The 24,271-nt window shown below is 37.8% G+C and overlaps 1 protein-coding gene across 2 annotated transcripts; it reads right to left on the bottom strand.

Annotated features, from left to right (window-relative positions):
• Window positions 1-4,590: 4,590 nt before the first annotated feature.
• LOC134301242 (phospholemman-like) lies at window positions 4,591-22,637 on the bottom strand. 2 transcript variants are annotated; one of them, XM_062985860.1, is made up of 8 exons: window positions 22,493-22,637; window positions 8,140-8,189; window positions 6,323-6,358; window positions 6,129-6,152; window positions 5,957-6,031; window positions 5,811-5,847; window positions 5,672-5,721; window positions 4,591-5,060 (listed from the first exon to the last, which is right to left on the bottom strand). In XM_062985860.1, the coding sequence occupies exons 2-8, from the start codon at window positions 8,171-8,173 to the stop codon at window positions 5,041-5,043; spliced, it is 276 nt and encodes a 91-aa protein (XP_062841930.1). In that variant the 5' UTR covers window positions 8,174-8,189; window positions 22,493-22,637; the 3' UTR covers window positions 4,591-5,040. The 2 variants fall into 2 exon arrangements, with proteins under 2 accessions (XP_062841930.1, XP_062841931.1); XM_062985861.1 differs by lacking the exon at window positions 22,493-22,637 and adding an exon at window positions 8,275-8,438.
• Between the last annotated feature and the right edge of the window lie 1,634 nt (window positions 22,638-24,271).

Raw genomic sequence — 24,271 nt, 5'->3', positions numbered from 1 at the left:
GATTTAATTTAACCATTAAAGCAAACACACACTTGCACGCACACACACTAGTCAAACTGTACAATGGAACTTTTACTTTGCTTTCTTGCTAATTCACAATTTCATTTCATTTTTATGTTTACCACTGCTTTATCAGGGTTATCCTGGTTTGCAGTGAGTCTGCTTTCACAAGAATAACTGGCTGCAACAAACACACCCAGGACAGGACACCAGTCCATCATCCATCAAAGTGTATGTGTATGTAGATGCCCGACTGACCCATAGACACTCTGGGGATTTAAACCCTGGATCCCAGCAATAGTGGACTAGCAAGACCAATTCTTTTTCAAGATTGATTCATGAGGACCTATCTCACATATGGCTGTATTTTCTGTATCTCTACTCCTGTCATGTGGTCGCTTTGTACTTGGGGTACTTGCTGTCAATTCAGAGTTCATTTTAGCCTGCAGTCCCTCTCTGTATAAGTCAAGGGTAACTCTTCATTCCCACATCGTTTAAGATTAGATAAAGCTTTTCACAACTGCCACAGAGTTGGTATTAAGAGCATTCAAGATCTAAATATAAATGAGATTTTTTGCTTCTTTTTAACCATCTCTCTCGCTACCTACATATTCATAGCTATTTGAATTTTTATGTTAATTTCAATGTTGATAAAGAAGTGAATTGTAATCACTCAGTCACAAAAAAGAAAATATTAGCATTACACTGTCAAGACTGCAATGATGCTACTTATAAGTGAATGAAAACTTGAATTAAACCTGCATGTTTTATTTTACACAACATAAAATAAAAATGCGTCTCAAAAACTGAATTAATTTCATAACAGTATTCATTTCAAACAGGTTTTGAGTTAACTACATTTATTATCTACATTTACTCTTAATGGATGAAAACTTGACTGATTGTTGCTCAAAGCACAGTGAGGGCATCAATTAAAAGTCATGCAATTAATTTACCAAAAAGCATATTGTAGCATTATTTTATCATTACTTATTGCATTATAATAATGGCAGAATAAAAGAGTAAAAGCTTGTACTGTGCATAGAAGATGCTAGCAGAAATATGGTATATACAGTATGATAGTTAAAATAATGAAAAACAGTGAAAATTTACTACATTTTTGACTCTAGACTAAATGCTGAGTTATCATTTTATTAATGACCAAATCAGCATATGCAGTAAACTGCTAAATAAAATAGAATGATTTTATAAAGACAGCTGTAAAAGAATAAATATATGATTATAAACTTTGTTTCAGCTTCAGTTCTTGGCAGCAGAAGTGGTTCTGACAATTAAAAGTATAATGCCAACAACATAGGTGGCGATCCCAAATCCCACAGAAAGACGAATGAAGCGACGGGCCTTTTGGGAGTCTTGCTCGGCCCGACCACTATCACCAGATGAGTTTGCTTCCCGAGTCTGCAAAATAAATTAAAGGAATAAAAAAGTTAAACACGCCACATTGGTTACAAAGCAAACTTTTCCAAAACAGTCTTTGGTATTTTGTGACATTTTGTCTCTGCATGAAATTAACAAGATTCATTCAGTCAAGAAAAATAAAAAAAACATAAAAACAATTTAATACAGAAAGTTTGTTAAAGTGGTGGAATTTTTATGGAGTTTTAATTCATGCCCTCGTTTTTAAACTAAATACATTCTAAAGTACAAATAAGCCTGGCTGTATTAACAGTTTGCATTCCAAACCAATATAATCTAAATATAATATTTGACCACTTGTGTTATAACTGTTTATATATAATACATGGTACACATGTGGTTTGGGATGCATATGTGGTTTTCAGATTACTTGATAGATGGAATGTGATTAAATGTGTTCAACATCAAGCATAATATTGAGACCAAGAAAGGGAAACTTTTATAGTTAGCAATTTTCCTGGTAACACTAAGAGAACAACACATCATTTATTCTAATCAGAGGAATAAAACATGACAGTTATGTCATGCACAGGGCACAGAGGTTTGCTAAATGGCTGAATAATTATGAGAATATTGTAAATAACACTAAACTATGAGAGATGTTGGACTGACAGGTTAGAAGGATCTCTATTTTGGAGTGGAGGTGTTCCATCTCTCCAGTACAGCTCCACAGCTCCATCTGTTCTGTAATTATATGTCTGAGATAAACCTTAGGTAAAAGTCGATAAATACCATCCATTAAGTCGTATTTAAAATCTATTTTACAATTTCACTTTACAAAGTCATAAACTGTAGTCTTTATAAAAACAATTACTTCCAAACTAAACGTTTAAATGTTTGGGCAGCTCTCTGCAGCAGAGCAGTCTAGCACAGTACAGAGGAGAAAGAAAGAACAATAGTGTTGCATTTACGCTAACAGCTTTGTTTGATGATCATTGCTAATGTGGAAACCACAGCTCTAAACAAACAAACCTAATAACCATGCATTACATACATTATGAATGAGAAGTACACCACTACCAGACCTGTTTTATTCTCTACCTATTCACTGTACCTACCTCAAACTCAGTATATAACGCAAATGGTGCTTCAGATGTCTGAGTCACAATAACTAATGGAATGAACAAAGAAAGCATGGAACATTACAGAGACAAAAACCACCAACAATATTAATGATTTTTAAACTTTTTATTTGTATTTCATTTATTTTAGCTTGAAAGCAACTGGAATATGCAACAAGGCAACAGTCTGAATGGCTCCTAAGGAACAAAGTCGAAAGTGGCAAAGTCCTGACTTCAATTCACATTGAGATGTTGTGACAGGACCTCAAACAGGCAGGTTTATGGGAGCAGTTACTGAAAATTAAATGATCATAGACAGATAGATGATAGATAGATAGATAGATAGATAGATAGATAGATAGATAGATAGATAGATAGATAGATAGATAGATAGATAGATAGATAGATAGATAGACAAACAGCTATAAATAGATAGATAGTTATAGATATAGATAGATAGTTATAGATAGATAGATAGATAGATAGATAGATAGATAGATAGATAGATAGATAGATAGATAGATAGATAGATAGATAGACGAACAGCTATAGATAGATAGATAGATAGATAGACAGTTATAGATAGATAGATAGATAGATAGATAGATAGATAGATAGATAGATAGATAGATAGATAGATAGATAGATAGATAGACGAACAGCTATAGATAGATAGATAGACAGTTATAGATAGATAGATAGATAGATAGATAGATAGATAGATAGATAGATAGATAGATAGATAGATAGATAGATAGATAGACGAACAGCTATAGATAGATAGATAGACAGTTATAGATAGATAGATAGATAGATAGATAGATAGATAGATAGATAGATAGATAGATAGATAGATAGATAGACAATTATAGATAGTTAGATAGATAGACGGACAGTTATAGATAGATATCATGCAAAATTGCTACTTACACTAAGCGAGTGGAGAAAAGCAACAAAGCCCAGTGGGATGCAGCAGAACAGCATAGTAAGGATGGAATAACCCAGGTAATCAGGGTAGCGCCGAGGCACTGGAGCCTGTGTCACATACACACCATCCTGCATGGTTAGAGTGGTCTGGATGATAAAATCTCTAGCTGCAGGGTTGCTGGTACTAGCCTGGTACGGTGGAGGCTGACCATCCATGGCTGCTTTCTCAGGAGGGGTTTTCTTTTCGGGCTCTGTTTTTAAATTGCTGTTTAACTTAAAATGTTTCTCTTCACCCTTTTTCTGGTCTGTGGTCTCGTGCTGCTCTTCTTATGACTTACTGTGACACTGGTTTGGGCACCTGCTTAATTATGCGACCACACCTATTCATGGGTGGGAACAAATAAAGAAGAGGCCGCAGTTAGGAGACTATTATATCTAGGAGGATATTATATATCCAATCCATCGTTCTGGTGTCGTACACTGACTATCCATCCATCCCTACATCTACAGATTTAAGGTGCCCACCCTGAGTAAAAGTGGGTAGACATATTAACATGGGCAGTAGGAACTGGGGATGCATCAAAACCACTATTTAAATTTTTGATAATGAAACAATTCTTAATCCTCATTACCCGATACCAAGTACCAAAACAGATGCTTCATCATCAACATCATCATTATCATGTTTTACGACCACTTTGTCCAGCTCTGTGATTTTCTCATATAAATGTAAATATTTATGCAATATCACATGCTTTATCAAATACTTTTGTTATGGTAAAGCCAATGTTTTGAGTTATATGGCCAAAATATAAGTGTTTATCACACGTCTTTAACAAAACACAGATCTAAATAATGAAGCTGTAGCTCTGACACCACACACAACCACTAAGATCCAACCATAAACCAAACCTGGAATTATTAAACTGGTTAGAATGGTTTAATGCTACTTTTTGGCATGAACTTTTCTTTATTTTTATTAATAGAAAATACTTAACACAGAGCTGGGAACTGATTCCCTGAACTTCAGACTGATAGCTCAGAGCCCTAACCACATAGTTGCCACTAACCCAGCTGGATTAAAGTGAAAATATAAGCCAAGAGGACAAAACATTATAAAAAAATATTTAAAACATGTGAATTAAAAAAAGAAAGAAAGCACACATTGGTTTAATTTATTTTATTATCATCGTTTCCAATGAACTATTTCTCATACATGAGACAGTGACATGGAATTAAGTGGTGGTCGTAAGTGGTGGTTATTAGAGTGATTTCACAAAATTCAACATTGACAGAAATAAAACTGTGGTTATATTGCTTGTACTTTTTGGTTAGGAGCATCGTCATGTGGCTACTGATCATCAGGACAAACAGATTTTTACAACACAAACTCTTAGTATACATGTTAGAAATACGATAACTACAGAGCTGGTAATTTAATACAATGTTGGAGCCACATGAGAAGCACACAGGTGATTAATAATCAGATAATATGTCAATGGCCTATTCTATGTTCAAATCACCAGTTCCAGAGAACAAAGTACTGTAGCACTTCCTCCGTTCTCTCATCTTCAGTCAGACAGACACTGAATAGTAGTAGAATCAGTAGAAGCATTTAACATTCACTGGCTCTTGCTGTCAACAACAAAATAATGTCGAAAATTAAAAATCACAAGTACAGATGTAATAATTATTAGAAAAGTTACTGCAATATAAATACATAATCAAAATCCAGTCTGGGATATAAACAGAGGAAATGAGGATAAGATAAGATTTACAGAATTTAGAGCAAAACTGTTGCAATAACTGGCGACATCTGCGGGCCAACTGAGTATATCTGCAGTGGAAAATACAAAACCAAACGGTGCCAAGGGAATCATTTAGAATTTTAGCACTAACAAAGCAAACTACAGCAGCACTTTTTAAGACACTCTGCTCTTTGTGGAATGTTTCAAAATGATTAACTTGAATATTCAGTAAACTTTTTACTTTTATCTTGCCCTCGCCCCAACTTTTTGTAGTGATGATGTAGGTATCAAATTCAAAATTAAATATTTACAGAACAGAATAAAACTGATCTGACAAAACTTAGAACATTAGACTTTATGGATATGGGCTTTATAGAATGAATTGACCTAAAGTAATGCTGATTTTTGTTCTTGACCTTTTTCTACCCATCATTACTCTGCTGATGTCACAAATTAAATTTCAGATATAGTTTGTGTAGTTACAGAGAGCATCCTTACCTGTGTCATTAAGCATCTGCTGGGTGGCTGCATTACTTCCTGTCCTTCTCCTAGATAGGTAAATGAGATGGTTAGTGGTTGGTTAACCAGTTACTTTAAATATTTCGAGGGAAAACCCACAACCCTGTAATTTTCATACCTCTTGTCCTGGTTAAATTTACATCTGCAGTGGCCACCTTTACAAAGTAAAAAAACCTTTTAGATGCTGACAAATTACTAGTAAATAATGACTTTTTAAAAGTATCAATATTAATATTTTGCAGATCAACTGTCTGTAAAACTTACTAAACAGAATAGTGATGCCAATCAGACACAACACTGCTGCCACAATCAGCCCTCCAACACGAAGCCGATAATAATCTGCAAAAAATAAAGATTGTAAATATTTACAACATTTTAATTTCCTTGCTAGTGTATTTTTACAAATGTTGTAAATGAGTTAAAAAAAGTTACTTACCAAAAGTGAACGGGTCCTCCTCCGCTACAGGTGAACACAGAGCAAATTTATTTTCATATGAACTCTTATAGCAATCGATGATTACTAATTACATTTACGGCATTTAGGAATTGCTCTTATCCAGAGCGACTTACAGAAGTGCTTCCACAGTTAATCAATTATTTTATTTCTGAATGAAGATGAAAGCACCTCACCTTTCTGCTGGTCCTCTGCCAAGACGAGGGTCACAACTAGGTTCAAATGAAAAATCAAATGATAAAAATCATTTCAGTGCAATAAAAGCTGCTAACAGTTAAAATGAATATGATAAAAATGACTTTTTCACTAGGGTGATTAAGCTGATGGATGACTGATGGATAACCAGATAACACTTTTTGGATAACAGTTTTACAGAACGTGTCGTCTGAAATTTCCTTTTGTGCAAAACTACAGCATATGGCCAAAAGTGTGTGGACACCTGACCATTAGCCTGCTGAACATCCCATTCCAAAAACATGGATAATATAATGGAGTTGTCAGCTGTTCATGACTATAACAACCTTCACTCTTCTGAAAAGACATTCCACAAAATATTTGAGTGTGGAAATTTGTGCTTATTTAATTGGTCCTGGTAACAACAAATGTTCCAATTCATCCCAGAGGAGTTGAATATGATTGAAGTCAGGGCTCTGTGCAGGACATAAAACTTTCTTCAAACATACTGTATGAACGTTTGTACACTGTGACACAATCATGGAAGAGGAAAGGCCCGTCTCTTTTTAGACCACTGTACTTATATGAGCTATTGCATAAAGACTTTGTAAGCCATGACCTCGTCAGGATTTGGGTGTGACAGGCAAAGAAGAACCAAATGAGTAAAGAATTGAACACAATTTGTTTAAATTTTATAAAATTAATAAAATTAAAATTAATTAATTTGTTTAAAAAAGTTAATAAAAACACACAAAACCAAACAAAAAAACTGAAAAGAAAGTATTTTCTTTTGTGTCTATTTTCTGTAAAGATCTATAAATTCTTTTCAATATCTATAAAATTAAAAACAGTAAAACACAATCATGTGTACCTTATCAAATTTTAAATTGTTTTAAAAGCTGGAACAGGATTCTTCATTTTAACAAGAGCGAATAATCATTTGTTAACAGAAGACACCAATGATACCACATTCTGAATCCAGAATTGTCTTCTCTTCCTCAGATGTGTAACTGTACAGCATTCTCTGTATATTTTGTCCTTCATAATGTCCCACATGTTTTTACTAGAGAACAAGTCTGGACCGCAGTAAGGTCATTCTAGCACTCTCTAACTACACAGCCATGCTAATGTAACAAGTGAAGAATGCTGCATCGTCATGTTGATAAAAGCATGGACGCCCCTCAGTGTCATATAGAAGGCAGCATATGTTGCTCTAAAATGAGTGTATAATCTTTCAGTGTTAACGGTGCCTCACAGATGTCCAAATTATCCATGGCACTGCCACTGACACACTCCAGTACGATTGCAATTCACTTGCAATTCTTGCGATTGCTCATTGGAAAACTGTTATTCACTGACCAATTGTTTTGGGGGAAAAGCAGTGTACTTAATTATAGCTTCGACCGCCCTTGCTCATAACAGACTATATTATATTATGTGATATTACAAATGACTGCATTACTAGTTAAAAATGTTTTTAAATATTTCACACCATTGGTCTCAAAATTGCCCCACTTTCATTTTTTGTAATAAATGTATAATTACAAAATGTAGTAAAGCTGATTATGTTTACATCTTTTCTTTGTACTTCCACTTATACAGTTTAAAGCAGATTTACAAATGAATGCAGTTTTTTAATACTCACAATTACCTGTTGATGACACTAGATGGAGCATTGACTCTCTGTGGTTTCATAGTCAATTTACACACACACACACACACACACACACACACACACACACACACACACACACACACACACACACACACACACCTCAGCAGGGAGATTAATAATATGAGTGAACTCAAAAACACTCACGTGTGATTAAAGCCAGTGACAAAATCCGAGCCATGGTTCAGTTCCTTTACCTGAAAAACAAAACTAGACATTTAATACAATTAATAACAAAATATTACTCTTTTGATTACAGATAACACACAATAATATTCACACATTCAAAAATGGCAACATTTGTGTATCATGTAACCCTTGTGTGATTAAATGATTCCTGATGTATCTCGAAAAATCACTTCTGCTCTGATTATATGCTGCTGAGCTTCTGCAGTCTGCTGTGCATAACTGGCCAATTCTGCCTGCACTAGAACGAGAAACAGACTGAATTAAATTACGTCTGCTCCACAATCTGATTTGATTGCAGATACTACAAACAAATGTCCTGTATCAGAAAAACAGAGTCAGCTGATATCAGTTCAAAGTGTCAACAGAATCCTGGAGAATATTTGACTAATAACAGCAGGAGATGCACAATGTGCACTGAGAAATGGGACCAGGATTTGAGTATGTCAGGCTTCAGATAAAGATTTTAATTAGATATATAAAAATGATAAAAATATATTGTTTATAAGCAGTTTGCCCCGTCCATAGATATGCAGCAGTGTTGGTGAGATTTTAACATCTTTGTGTCAATGCTGAGAGGAAAACAGTGCTTTAACCAAAAACATAAAACTAAAAGCTTTCTGATTAGAAAGTGTCCACTAATAAAAATAGATGATAGATGAACACAGTGTGCATGAAAAAAAAAAAAAAAAAAGAACAACAGCTCTACTCTGTAACCGTACACACACAAAGAGTGCTAACAGGGTATGTGTTCCTAATAAAGTGACCAGTAAGTTAAAACTACAAGCAATTGAAGGTTAAGGACCTTGCTCAGGGGCGCAACAGTGTCCTTCTGATCAGTAGTACAGTACCTTAACTAAGCTACCACTTCCCTGAAACAGAAAAACACATTTTATAGCGTTTACCAAATGTCCCAACTTTTCCAGAAATGTGGTTTGTCTATGGTGTGGGTACAGTAGATAATACGACCTTAATGTAAAAACATGATCTAACCTGACTCTCCTGGCCTGTGATTTCCCATGATACCTAATTAACCAAAATGAATAATACCCTTTATCCAATCTACCATGCACTGACATAACACTGCGCGTATTACTGCTGCCATGTGGAGAGGGAAACAACAACATAATGGAATAATGTAATACAGTCCAATATTTCCTGGCTTTGATCACAGCAGGTCTGTCCTGAGCTCAGAGAAGAAAAGGGCAGCGGTTAATTTGAGGATTTGTAGGGTGTGTAGTAGAGATTATGTTTACAGTGGAGGCTGAGACAGATCCTGCTCTGTACTACATAAAGAAAAAGTGTATTTCATTTTTATTTTTGCTGACACATTTCAGTCTTCTGAGCTGAATCACATCGACAGTATAATTGCACCGCCTGGTCAATGCAAATGGAGGCAAATAAGCCTCTGCGCTCCAGACTGAGAGGCGAACCTAGGTGTGTTCCACTCACAATGGAAACCTGACACCTGGGACTGTCAGCCTTTTGTTTTCTGAGAAATAAAAAACCAAGAGCTGACCAGAGCGCTGGCTCATCCAATCCCATTTATTTTCTCCAAAGTCATGATTACACAAGGCTGCAGGCTTACTTTTCTCTCCCAGGCAACACAGTGTGCAAAAATGTCAGACAGTGCTCCAACTGCCTTTGTGATTTTTATAATTCTGTCAGAGCAGGATAAGAAATCATGTTTAATGGTTGTGCACTAATGCCTTGACCTTTCTCACAACAGCTGATTTAATGAGAACATCCTTCAGCCTCATTATTCTCTGGAATTGTGATTCCTTTTTCTTTGTGTTTTCAAAAAAATTACAAAGCACCAGTGGTACCCACCTAACTCCCTGTATCTAAAAACGTCAATAATCCAAGAAGGCCTGAGAGGGAGCAATGTACTGTATGCTTATTAAATAACACACAGGCAGCCTTAAAAGCATTCTTTTCTTTTTTTATTTATACTTTCCTTGGAAAAATACCTGAAAGAGGATTAGAGGCGCACTGTAAACACATAAACCTAAGTGAAAAGCTTACATACACTTAAGAGGACAGATAAAACAGACAGACCAGTGCTTTAGTGGAGTAGGAGATATCACACTCCACACGCTCAGTCTAAAAAATAAACGCCTATGCTGTCCCCAGTGAACGCCGGAAAACTCAAGAGGCTGTGGGCTTGCTCCACACAGAGACATCGGCGACACACCTCTAGCTAAACACATGAGCTCAGAGAAAAGTGGAAAATATAAAAACATAAAAGGAAAGGAGGGAAAACTAAGTTACCACAGTTCTAGCTACTCAGTCCACCAGTGCGTGATAACTCGGATAAATAGAGATAAAAAGAGAAGCTCAGTATATGACAGACAGATACTAAAACTTAGTAGAGAAGCCACTCTACCACTGACGCAGCCTGCATTCAGTTTGGATTCATCTGTGGGGCTCAGCTAAAAATGTAAATGTAAAATAAAGCTTGCTTGTCTACAGATTGCTGTTGATATTACCATTCTGATAAATTTCCTTTTCTACATTGGATTACAATTGGCACAGGAAAAATATTTCATGTACTTTTGGGGGATTGCAGTCAAACTTGCAATATTTATATGGACACAAATTCACCAGCTTTAGTCGACTATAAATACAAACAAAAAATTATGAGGCAATGTCACCAAGTCAAATCACATCTAATCTATGTGTATGGTTGAGCCTTTTCTAGGCCTGTAGCACCACTGGAAGTAGAACTTGTGTCTGTGTCATGGTGAACAAGTGTATTTTGGTGCCATTTTCATTAATAACACATTATTGAATTAAACAAGCCTAACAGGTCCAGTACCCAAGTATTTTGACTCTTTTTTACTTTTGACCATTACTCCATTACTAAACCATCACTGCCTGTTTAAAGACCACATTTCAGATGAAATGTTAAGTGACATACTGTTCAGTGTATCCCAGTGAACCAGCTCTGGAAGTCGTGCCAGTCTCCTATACTGAGCATAACCAGTGTGCAGTGATGATAATAAGTGTTGTGTTGTTAAAGTCACAGTGGAATGACAGTGTGAGCTGGAACAGAGAAGAATCAGAGATTAGTATCTGAGAGCTTGGTGACTTGCTGGACGTGTATTTCTGCTTCTTTTATATAATCATTTTTCCTTTAAGTGAATCTGCTCATTTAAAACGAGTCTTTCCAGCATCAGGCTTCCAAGTAAGGACTCTTATCAAAACACTATTTATCATTGTGTGCTGTGCTTATCTAAATGTGTCTACGCACCCTGGTGAACAAACAGAAAATGTTCTACATTTAACAATTCCTCCTTACATACCTACTGCATCGACCATGTGAGAATACACTGGACTGGCCCAATCAACAAATTAGTAAGAACACTATAGCTGCTTAAACACTGGGTGTATGGGTAAATGGCTAACCTTAGCAACCAGAATCAAGAATTGTGTGTAAGTCATATGGTACATAGAGATGAAGACAAAAGTTTGCATACACTTGTATGTACATTAGGGATGTAACGAAGCACTACAAGACAGTTAAAAATCAGTGCACATGTGCCACGATTCGAATCGGTTATTCATTTAAGAGGAATTGATATTCACTTTAAACAGCAGAGGGCGCTGGCGCTATTAACCTCGCCTGGTTGACAGCACTTCACAAAATTGCCAGGTAGGGGATTTTCCAGCCAAATTCATTTATGTGAGGATACTTTCTTTATTTGTATTATTCATTTATTTATATAATGTTGGATTTGTTTTAAATTTTCATTTCAGTTTTTTTTTACACAATAAGCATTATTTGACATAGTTTGTACCTACCTCAGGAATAAAAGGGCATTCATTATTTAGATAAATAAAAGATAAGCACAAATACAGTATTGTATTTTATTTAAAGAGAAATAATAAAAGGAACTTTGTCAAAATTTGTATCGTGAACCCAGTATTGTGAATCGTATTGCATGGTGGGTAGAGTGTATCGTTACATCCCTAATGTACATCCTTTAAACATCTGTAATTTATAAAAATTTGAAGTTTAAATGTATCTATATTGTTTCCTTAAAGCTGTGTGACTAAATATTCCTTCTCATGTTTAATGATGTAGTTTCATGATGTTTCACAAACACAGAGTGTTAATGAGAAATTTACCATGACGACGTCTTTCACTGACATGCCTAATTCAGACCTTCATGTCCTCCAAAGACTTCCAAATCCCTGATGATCATTTTATAGGAGAGCGTCGGGGCCGCGAGTGAGCTGCCCTTGGCAGTTCAGTCAGTGATTTGGGACAGACACTCATTCATACACACAGACATTCATACAACAGACAAACATATAAGCTGCCTATCCAGCCCTCACCGCAGCCACCCTAGCCCCAACACTGGGCTACACGGCTACGGTAAGCCTGGACAGCATGGCCGCAAGGGCTTCTGGGTAAAGCCCGTAGCGGCCCCCTAGCGGTGACGCTACACTGCCCCCTCCCTAATGGTCAACCGACCCGGTGACCAACTCACCAGCATTCACTGGGTGGCTCCTCATCCGGACCGCACCCCATTACACTGCCGAGCCGCCCTTCCACCTACTGCTGGACCGGGCACCGTGCCCCTACAGCCACCTGGGCTAGCGCACTCAGACAGACTGGGCATATTGGCCCACCGAACCACCAGAGCCATCCAAACGCCACAATCCCACTTCTGACACCAATGTGGCGCCAGCGTGTAGGAAGGAGAGCGTCGGGGCCGCGAGTGAGCTGCTCTTGGCAGTTCACTCAGTGATTTGGGACAGACACTCATTCATACACACAGACATTCATACAACAGACAAACATTAAAGCTGCCTATCCAGCCCTCACCGTAGCCACCCCAGCCCCAACACTGGGCTACACGGCTACGGTAAGCCTGGACAGCATGGCCGCAAGGGCTTCTGGGTAAAGCCCGTGGCGGCCCCCTAGCGGTGACGCTACAATACAGTTGCCTCCTTCAAACTACCCACAAATCTGATGTCCTTGTTCTTTACATAAACAGCAAATTCTTATTCACAGTCTAAGCTGAAAATAATGGATAACCAGAGGTTTTAAACCCTTCTACAAGTGCACCACAACAGGCTGCAGATGTGATTTAAGGCAAATCTAATGAACCACACACACAGGCATTAATAGAAAGGAATAATGTGCCTATGACAAACAAGTGTGGTTAATTTTTTATACACTACATGGACAAAAGTATTGATACACCCCTTCTAATTTTTAAATTCATGTGTTTTAGCCACAACAATTGCTAGTGGGAGTAATAAATCAATTATATAAAGGAAATGATATGCTTCCAACATTGCAGCAACAAGGCCCTTCCTGTTCCAGCCTGATTGTGCCTCTTTATAAAGACATGAAGAAAAGCTCGATTTAAAGAAACCCATAGTAGCCTGCACAGAGCCCTGACCCCAACCCTACTGAACAGCTTTGTAATTAACTGGAACATCAGTTAAGGCTTTCTTGACCAACATCAGTGCCCAGCCATACTGAGTTAACTGAATGGGCACAAATTTTAACAAACATACTAAGACATACATGAGTCTTGTGAAAGGCTTTCTCAAAAGCGTGGCTGTTGTTACAGCTAAAATGATTACATATAGGTCACTCTATTTCAATACCGTTTGTTTTTGAAATAGGATGTCCAGCAAGCTCATGGTCAGGTGTCCAAATACTTTTGGCCATATAGTGTATGTGGCAAATGTGTCACAGGTTGAGCATTCCTGAAGTACACCTTTGTATTTATTAAATGGTAGAAACTCATTTAGCTACAAAACCCTACTGCTATAGCTGATGATTAAACAACAGGGAGGACAAAGTTCTGGTTTGGCATTTCACGAATGAACATCCCTCTTTAAATCATGCCATAGCATACCAACTAACGTCTAAACTCTTTCAAAACACACATACTGCTATCGTGTTTAGGTCACTGTGTTTTTTACATTATCCAACATCTACTGGGTTTTAGGTGTTGCTAAAAAAGAAATTTTTAATGAATCATTTTCCCAAGACAACAATTCAGGGCACCAAAGCATGAAAGCAGCTCCAGCTCATAATGCTTTTTTTTAATCATGCATCACAGTTTATTTCATGTTACTAATGTGCAGTGTTTTTCACCAAAAACAGAGACAAACAAAACCTTTAGAGATTCCTGCAGGTCTTTTGCACCCTCCCTTGGGTTTATTTTTTACCTCATTTTGCATAACACACTGTGAACTTGGCAGAGCACGCACACCTAGCGATTCAGGTACTCAGCTTGATCTCTTCTACACTTCACATCTAAAACTGCATACTACCAAATATATTGTATCATAGTACACCAACAACAACACTGTATAACGATTCTGACTCAATATTTAGTTTAGTAGTACACGATTGTACATGTCTTTGTAAAATCGTGTACTAGCTGCGTCACAAAATAGTTGGCTGATTATCAGAGCTGCTGGTATCCAATAAATATCACTCACTATAGAAACTGGCAAACTAAACCAATTCAAAATCTCTTCAGAAAGTACCCTATACAACTGACCAATCAAACTATATTGGTTTGTTGGTTGGTTCCACTTAGCAGAAGGTTCTTTGTAAGTACAGAAAGAACCCCATGATTCTGTCTCCACCCTGTTTTGCAAATGCATAAAAATGCAATCAGTCCTGTATTTCCAAGCCCTATGTCACATCTGGTGGGTCTGAGAAGTGGCAACATGCATTTGCAGTTTTTAAAGCGATATAGTTTTAAATCAATAATAATAAACATGGAAGCTTGAACAAGTCAGAGGTTGGGAGACTCACAGAATAGCAACACAGGAACAGGACAAGGAACATGCCATAAAAAAGGAACTGAAACAAGAAGCATGAAATACCAACTAGATACAAAGGAACAAAACACAGACAAGTGAAGGTTCAAGGTTCTGATGGACGTGTGTCTATCATGCCTGGCAGTAAGAATGTAAACAAGCCAGCCATGCTGCTTCTCAGGTTTACAAACCACTAGTTCACCCTCCCATGTCCAATGTAGAAATGCACAAGTTTAATCTGAAGACATCATGTTTGTCTATCAACAGTAACAGGAATTCAATATTAAAAAAATATTGATTAAAATACTAATTAATGAAATAATAAGATGCAGGTTTACAATGAATTTTATAGTTTTGATAATTTTGTTTTCAGATATTTTCAATCAAAAATTGAGTAATGCACCAATTAATCCACTCCAAACCGGCAATGTCTACACTTTTCCCCTAAACTGCAAAGTAATAACTCCAGATGACTTTCTGTAATTTAGCCAAACACAGATCACCGTTAGTGATACAAGTCTTGTTCAATGTGACCTCATGGAATGATGACATCTGTCTACCGGGTCTTGAACCTGTCACCTAACACTGACATGTATACTGGCTATGACTTTACTGTTACTACATCTTTACATCGGCTAAATGAAAGATTTACCATGGATGCCCCTGCCTCGAAAACACCATATTTGCCTGTTTATCACTTTTAGCTAGTCGTGTTTAGCTAGTTAAGATAGGGGAATGTTAAGATAGTTAAGATAGTGGAATAAATGCAAAGGAACATTCAAAGACCTTGAGAAAATGGGCTTAATATGTGAACGTGAAAATAAAAGTGTTTCTTATTGGATCCCTATAAAATATGTGCAACTGAATAAACACTAACCATTCCAACAGTTTTCATTCCACCAGTTTTCATTCCAACACTCGTGTCCCAGGACAGTTAGCCTGGCTAAATGATTCTAAATGCTTTCTCTATAAAGTAATAGATGTACCTAAATGAAATGACAGAGTAATGGGTTATATTATATATAAGATGACTTATTTGTAATACTTGTACATTCTGGTTTGTAAGTGTGTCTGTGTGTGTGTAATGGGAAATATTATACTAGTAATGTCATAATGGTAATTATTTTACACAAAAGCACTGGTACCTGCAGACTGAATGTAAATCACTATACAAATGCATTTGTAATATATTCTATTTATGGTATCCCCAACTCACGTAATACATCATACAATCATACATCACACACACTGTTTAACAAACTCTAGAACAAAAATAACTGCCTGTTTTTGTGGATCAGGGATTAAGAATAAGGAGGCTGGCTCGCCATGTGACACCTTATAATGTCAATAGAGACCGCACTGCTTGTAACAACAGCTGTTTAAAAATGCTTACTGGATCCTATAACATACTTGTTTGGGATTTATTTAACAAACTAACTAATATGATTTTAAACAGGCTTACCCCACTGTACATATAGGTCTAACATCTAGTATGTGTAGTATGTGTGGCATGTGTACCTGCAAGATGACTTATATATGATACTTGTACATTCTGGTTGTAAGTGTGTTTGTGTGTGTGTTTGTGTGTGTGTGTGTGTGAGAGAGAGAGAGAAATGATCCGCCAGTGTGTTTGCAGGACCTTGTACGTGTACGTGTGCTGATTTTGCTTTGACCTTGTTAGATACCCTTGTAGGCCAAACTTGATCCTCAGCACACCCGCATTGAGATCACAGCAGACAAAAGGATGTGGCACATGGGCCGGGGAATCCAGAACAAGCTAAATTAAGAACAAAACTCAGCCACTCAGAATAGCTTGCAGCACTTTAAAGTGTAACATAGCTTGAAACACACACACCCACATGCACACTAACACACACATACACACATACATACACCCCCATATGCACACTAACACACACACCCTCTTATAAACATGTCACCTGCCCAAAACAACAGTCGGCATGGTGACAGACAGGAAAGCATCTGTATCCACTTTATAATTTATATTTTACTTTGGTGACCTGATTTAATTAAACTATATTTTTAAGGACAACATGTAGGTTTATTTAATCCAGCAGAGAACTGTCACATGACATGAGTGACTTTCTCAAGTGTCATTTTTCCATTTCCCCATATTTGTGGCATGATTTATTTTTTTCCTAGTCTCACCCCTTTCCAGCACATGACAGAATAAAGTCTCATTTTCTTTATAGTAAGTACCAATACACATTTGAAAAGAAATTTCATTCATTGTTAAGTCCTGGTCAGCATGTTTTTAGATGCAAAATTACATACAGTGTATCACAAAAGTGAGTACACCCCTCACATTTCTGCAGATATTTAAGTATATCTTTTCATGGGACAACACTGACAAAATGACACTTTGACACAATGAAAAGTAGTCTGTGTGCAGCTTATATAACAGTGTAAATTTATTCTTCCCTCAAAATAACTCAATATACAGCCATTAATGTCTAAACCACCGGCAACAAAAGTGAGTACACCCCTAAGAGACTACACCCCTAAATGTCCAAATTGAGCACTGCTTGTCATTTTCCCTCCAAAATGTCATGTGATTTGTTAGTGTTACTAGGTCTCAGGTGTGCATAGGGAGCAGGTGTGTTCAATTTAGTAGTACAGCTCTCACACTCTCTCATACTGGTCACTGAAAGTTCCAACATGGCACCTCATGGCAAAGAACTCTCTGAGGATCTTAAAAGACGAATTGTTGCGCTACATGACGATGGCCAAGGCTACAAGAAGATTGCCAACACCCTGAAACTGAGCTGCAGCACAGTGGCCAAGATCATCCAGCGTTTTAAAAGAGCAGGGTCCACTCAGAACAGACCTCGTGTTGGTCGTCCAAAGAAGCTGAGTGCACGTGCTCAGCGTCACATCCAACTGCTGTCTTTGAAAGATAGGCGCAGGAGTGCTGTCAGCATTGCTGCAGAGATTGAAAAGGTGAAGGGTCAGCCTGTCAGTGCTCAGACCATACGCCACACACTACATCAAATTGGTCTGCATGGCTGTCACCCCAGAAGGAAGCCTTTTCCGAAGTCTCTACACAAGAAAGCCCGCAAACAGTTTGCTGAAGTCATGTCAACAAAGGACATGGATTACTGGAACCATGTCCTATGGTCTAATGAGACCAAGATTAATTTGTTTGGTTCAGATGGTCTCAAGCATGTGTGGCGGCAATCAGGTGAGGAGTACAAAGATAAGTGTGTCATGCCTACAGTCAAGCATGGTGGTGGGAATGCCATGGTCTGGGGCTGCATGAGTGCAGCAGGTGTTGGGGAGTTACATTTCATTGAGGGACACATGAACTCCAATATGTACTGTGAAATACTGAAGCAGAGCATGATCCCCTCCCTCCGGAAACTGGGTCGCAGGGCAGTGTTCCAGCATGATAATGACCCCAAACACACCTCTAAGACGACCACTGCTTCATTGAAGAGGCTGAAGGTAAAGGTGATGGACTGGCCAAGCATGTCTCCAGACCTAAACCCAATAGAACATCTTTGGGGCATCCTCAAGCGGAAGGTGGAGGAGCGCAAAGTCTCGAATATCCGCCAGCTCCGTGATGTCGTCATGGAGGAGTGGAAAAGCATTCCAGTGGCAACCTGTGAAGCTCTGGTAAACTCCATGCCCAGGAGAGTTAAGGCAGTTCTGGGAAATAATGGTGGCCACACAAAATATTGACACTTCAGGAACTTTCACTAAGGGGTGTACTCACTTTTGTTGCGGGTGGTTTAGACATTAATGGCTGTATATTGAGTTATTTTGAGGGAAGAATAAATTTACACTGTTATATAAGCTGCACACAGACTACTGTTCATTGTGTCAAAGTGTCATTTTGTCAGTGTTGTCCCATGAAAAGATATACTTAAATATCTGCAGAAATGTGAGGGGTGTACTCACTTTTGTGATACACTGTACATAAAATTACATTTATTGTAACTCAATATAGTTGTGTTTTATTGTTGACAAAAGCTAGTAGCTCAGGCAGGTAAGGCAGGTTATGAAGTTTATACTTTTATAAAGCTTTTAGGATGTGACCTTTATTAATACAGCAAAATGGCCATATAAAAAAAAAACGACAATAAAAGTTATTAATGAACACAAATTTGTAAACATTTTTGATGACCGTAGCACTAAAAGTACTTTTTTGTCACTGGACTGGTATCCTCAATGATACATATTTCTTGGCATGGAAAAATACAACATTAAAAATGCACCATTGTGAATGCCACCCTAGCATAAGACAGGAACAGTTTGGTTCTTACACTGGTAAAAATGCATCACTCGGTTCCTGGAACGTCACTTACAAGTGTATGTAAACTTTTGACTACTATGTACCTGTATGTATATGTATCAGTGGTCATTAATTTCTTACATTTTAGTGAAGATCTTATTACATTTCAGGAGCTGATCAAATAAGTCTAGAAATGTGTTTTATGTTATTATTGAATTTCTAAACTGTAGGCTTCAGGTCAAACAGTTTGTAACAAATCAATGAGGTTTCCTAATATGCTAATTAATCAGGGATTGTTGCAACTTGTTGCAAACGTCTAGTCATGTTGAATCCTACCAAGTATGCTTGTGTAAGATCAACTATGTGTAAAATTCTAACTTTAAGTGATAGTGCATGTATGAAGGAGGAAAAGTTTTTAAGGAGATCAGCTGAAACCTGCTTCATGAACTGTACTTCAAATGATGTTGACATAAGGCATGCTGGGATGAAAGAGGACAAACAAGAACATCTGGACTTTATCCATCCATAGTTACATTACAAACCTGCCTCAGTTTTACAGAACTACTAATCGTAAAATATAAACACTGACGTTATAATGCAAGCTTGGATTGTCATGTTAACGGCACCTGCTTCAATTTTCAGTCTTTGATTGTGGGGAATTTAAAATAGATGCACATTGCGACATGCAAAAGTCCAGGGGTTATTTTTTGTTGACCCTCCTAAAATGTCATTGAATTTAATGTCATCAAAGTTTTTGTGAAATCTAGAAAAACACTGGATTCAGAATTTTGAATGAGTATCTGCCATTTTACCCATAAGTATACTTAAATGACTACTTAGATCAATAATTAATCACAGTGTTTTAAAAATAAATAAAATCTCTTAATTTGTAAGTATTCAGACCTCTTGCTGTAGCCCTTCAAATTATGGTCAGGTGCATCCTGTTTGCTTATATTATTTTTGAGGTGTATCTACAACTTAGTTAGACTCCACCTGTTGCCATTTAAATTAAAAGGAAGTTGGTCTGCAAGGACCCCCACAAAGGTCTTTCAAGGTCTGTGAGGCCCCCACTATTTACACAGCATTGTCATGAATTCCAAGGGAATGTCTGTGAATCTCCACAATTAAACTCTGGCAAGGCATACAGCAGGGAAAGATATAAAACAATATCTGTGGCTTTGAGTGTTCCTAGAATCCTAGTAGAATACCCTGTACAGGGCACCCAAAAAGTCTTGTAAAAAGTAGTCTGAAAATAGTGAATGTATAATTCTGTCATCTTTTTATTCACCTGTATTAGACACCTCTGTCCCCCTGTCTAGTGCTCCATTAGTTAAAACCCCTGACATGAAGCATGAAGTATTTAACCATAAAGCACAGTAAGACTCTTAATACACCAGTTTAAATAAGGCCTGGTGTTTTTTGCCTTTTAAACACATTAGCAAATGCATAGCATGACACATAGCACATGGGTGATAGGGTGGCAGTCTATTGCACCTCCTTCAACATAGTCTAGGTCATTGTGACAAAATGTCAATCTTTGTTTTCTCTGCACTGAAAATCCATTTGACAAGGCTTACTGCTGTCTATGTGATCTGCAACGAAATTTAATTAAGTGTAAAGCAGGGGGTTCTTTTGAACCCGTGTTCTAGAAGCTTGTAATTAATGGCAGTCACGATTCCATGAGTCTTAAATTGCCTTTTTTTCTTAGTTTTTCCCCCCTGAACTTGACAATGTGACCACTGTTCCATCTGTTTTGTACTTACAGACAACTATTTGAACATGTGATCTTGGGACCTAAAAATGGCTTAGAAATGGCTCCAGGTTTCAAGACTATCCTGCTGTGACCCTTGTGGTCAAGGCTGATAAGTGCTTTGTTTGTTTGTTTATTAGGATTTTAACGTCATGTTTTACACTTTGGTTACATTCATGACAGGAACGGTAGTTACTCATTACACAAGATTCACATCTCAAGGTTATATCGAACACAGTCATGGACAATTTAGTATCTCCATTTCACCTCACTTGCATGTCTTTGGACTGTGGGAGGAAACCGGAGCACCCGGAGGAAACCCATGCGGACACAGGGAAAACATGCAAACTCCACACAGAAAGGACCCGGACCGCCCCACCTGGGGATCGAATCCAGGATGTTCTTGCTGTGAGGCGACAGTGCTACCCACTTAGCCACCGTGCCGCCCACTAATAAGTGCAGTCAAACTAGTCCTATTTATATGACGACAGCAGCAACAGTCAGGTTGATTAAGAACAGAAAGTGACAGCTGTATACATCATTATTTTTACATTTACATTTTCAGCATTTAGCAGACGCTCTTATCCAGAGCGACTTACAGAAGTGCTTCTATAGTGAACATTTCATTTCTCAAGTTTAGGAAAACAACAGTCAAAGAACACAAATCTGCTAAAACCTGTTATAACCAAAGTGCCTTTTTTTTTTTTTTTTTTTTATGGAAAACAATGGAACAAAATGTTAGTAAATAAGTACAAGTCAGCCTAAGTGTTTAGTAAAAAGGTGATGAAGGTTTTTAATCGTTTTTTAAAGACAGCAAGAGACTCAGATGTTCGGACAGACAGAGGAAGTTCATTCCACCACTTCTATTATAATACCAAAACTGTCTTTTAGTAGTGTATGCAAAGTTTACAGTTGAAGCGTATCTAAAATGCACTGATATTCATTTGGAGATTACAAAGATGTATTTACTTAATGTTCAGGGTGTGGTGCTAAAAATCCTCACACATGCCAGGAAAGTTAAAGGCACAGTACACATGTGCTCTATTACAAAAGTGCTCCATAATGCGTGATCTGTTTAGACTGGAAAGAAAACACGAACTTTACTTTAATCTGCATGAAATATTTAATAAAAAAACACATTGTTGTAATCTGTAAAAATCACGATTTACCATCCATTTATATTAAATGAAAAAATAAAAATGTCACGCGCGGACAGAATTCAGGTTGCCAGCGCTGACGTCACTGCTCAGCAACAGCTGGACTGGCCTCACGATTAACGGTAACGGAAAAATGTCAACCGACAAAACACGTTAAAACTCCTTTTGTCCACTTTAAAAAGTCATAAAACCTCCTTAAACGCGACTTTAACAATCCCCAAACGTTCCTCCTTGCTGTCGTTGTTGTTTTTGTGAAGTAACACATGAAGAAATGATAACACAATATGAAGACGTTCAGAAGAGAAAACAAAAGCGAGGACACGTAAAACAGAATCGGGAGATAAAACTCACCTCAGGCTTTAGCGGGACGGTTTACGGTGTGTTGTGAAAAGCTTACGGTTTCCCAGCCACCAAGAAACCCGTTAGACAAGTTCCAACGAGCTGAATCACGCTGACACCTCCACAGGTTGCTGTGCTAAGTGACTGAGTGAGTGGGTTGAGTTTTTTGAACCGAGCAGCCGAACAAAAGCGAGTACACTTCGTTTACCGAGCGCGCCCACACCAAATAAAATCACAGAAGCACACTGGATCATAAAAGCACAGTGGATCACAGAAGCACACTGGATCATAGAAGCACACTGAATCACAGAAGCACACTGGATCATAAAAGCACAGTGGATCACAGAAGCACACTGGATCATAAAAGCACACTGGATCATAGAAGCACACTGAATCATAAAAGCACACGATCAAAGAAGGACACTGGATCATAGAAGCACAGTGAAGCATAAAAGCACACTGGATCATAGAAGCACAGTGAAGCATAAAAGCACACTGGATCATAGAAGCACACTGGATCATAAAAGCACACGATCAAAGAAGCACACTGATCATAGAAGCACAGTGAAGCATAAAAGCACACTGGATCATAGAAGCACACTGGATCATAAAAGCACACGATCATAAAAGCACACTGGATCATAGAAGCACACTGGATCTTAGAAGCACACTGGATCATAGATGCACAGTGAAGCATAAAAGCACACTGGATCATAGAAGCACACTGGATCATAGAAGCACAGTGAAGCATAAAAGCACACTGGATCATAGAAGCACAGTGAAGCATAAAATCACACTGGATCATAGAAGCACACTGGATCATAGAAGCACAGTGAAGCATAAAAGCACACTGGATCATAGAAGCACAGTGAAGCATAAAAGCACAGTGAAGCATAAAAGCACACTGGATCATAGAAGTACACTGGATCATAGAAGCACAGTGAAGCATAAAAGCACACTGGATCATAGAAGCACAGTGAAGCATAAAAGCACACTGGATCATAGAAGCACAGTGAAGCATAAAAGCACACTGGATCATAGAAGCACAGTGAAGCATAAAAGCACACTGGATCATAGAAGCACACTGGATAAACTGCTCTTACAAACTCATATACCTAAATTTACCCCACAAAGATGAATTACTTCATCTGGACACAAAGCCTGGTGTGGAGATGCATTTCAGACAGAAGAAATGAACTTGGATGAGTGAGGAAACGTATCTCAATGCAAGCCACGCTCAGGGGCCCAACAGTGGCAACCTGGTGGTTGTGGGGTTTTAATCACTCACCTTCCAATCACTATTCCAGTACATTTACATTTTCAGCACTTAGCAGACGCTTTTCTTATCCAAAGTGACTTACAGTACTGTGACAGTATATTGTCTAAGGGCAATTTAAGGGCTTTGCTCAAGGACCCAACAGTGGCAACAGGGCAGTGGTGAGACTTGAACCAGTGACCTTTTGATTACTAGTCCAGTACCACAGAAGTTTGCCATGTTTTGCATACTTTAGACATTGACCTTTGTGTTGAGGTCACTGATAGAACAGTTCACCACCATTCCTGTGTCAGCCAAGCCTTCATGTAGATCCTTTGCTGTCATATGGGGGGGTTTGCTTTGCCTTTCTGACTAGCATGCAAGCATTTTGAGCTGAGAGTATTTTGATTTCAGATCTTGCTTTGGCTTTCACACTTCTCCTTAACTGTGACTTGTTTATGACATTTTGGTCAGCGAATGTCTTAATGTTTTGGCTCACCGTGTGTGCTTTGCAAATCTAATTAACTTTGTTTATA

Source organism: Trichomycterus rosablanca, chromosome 23 (assembly GCF_030014385.1).
Source record: "Trichomycterus rosablanca isolate fTriRos1 chromosome 23, fTriRos1.hap1, whole genome shotgun sequence".
In the NCBI taxonomy this organism is placed as follows: domain Eukaryota; kingdom Metazoa; phylum Chordata; class Actinopteri; order Siluriformes; family Trichomycteridae; genus Trichomycterus; species Trichomycterus rosablanca.
The sequence above is the reverse complement of the archived record's forward strand: the minus strand, read 5'-3'. Positions and strand labels throughout refer to the sequence as shown.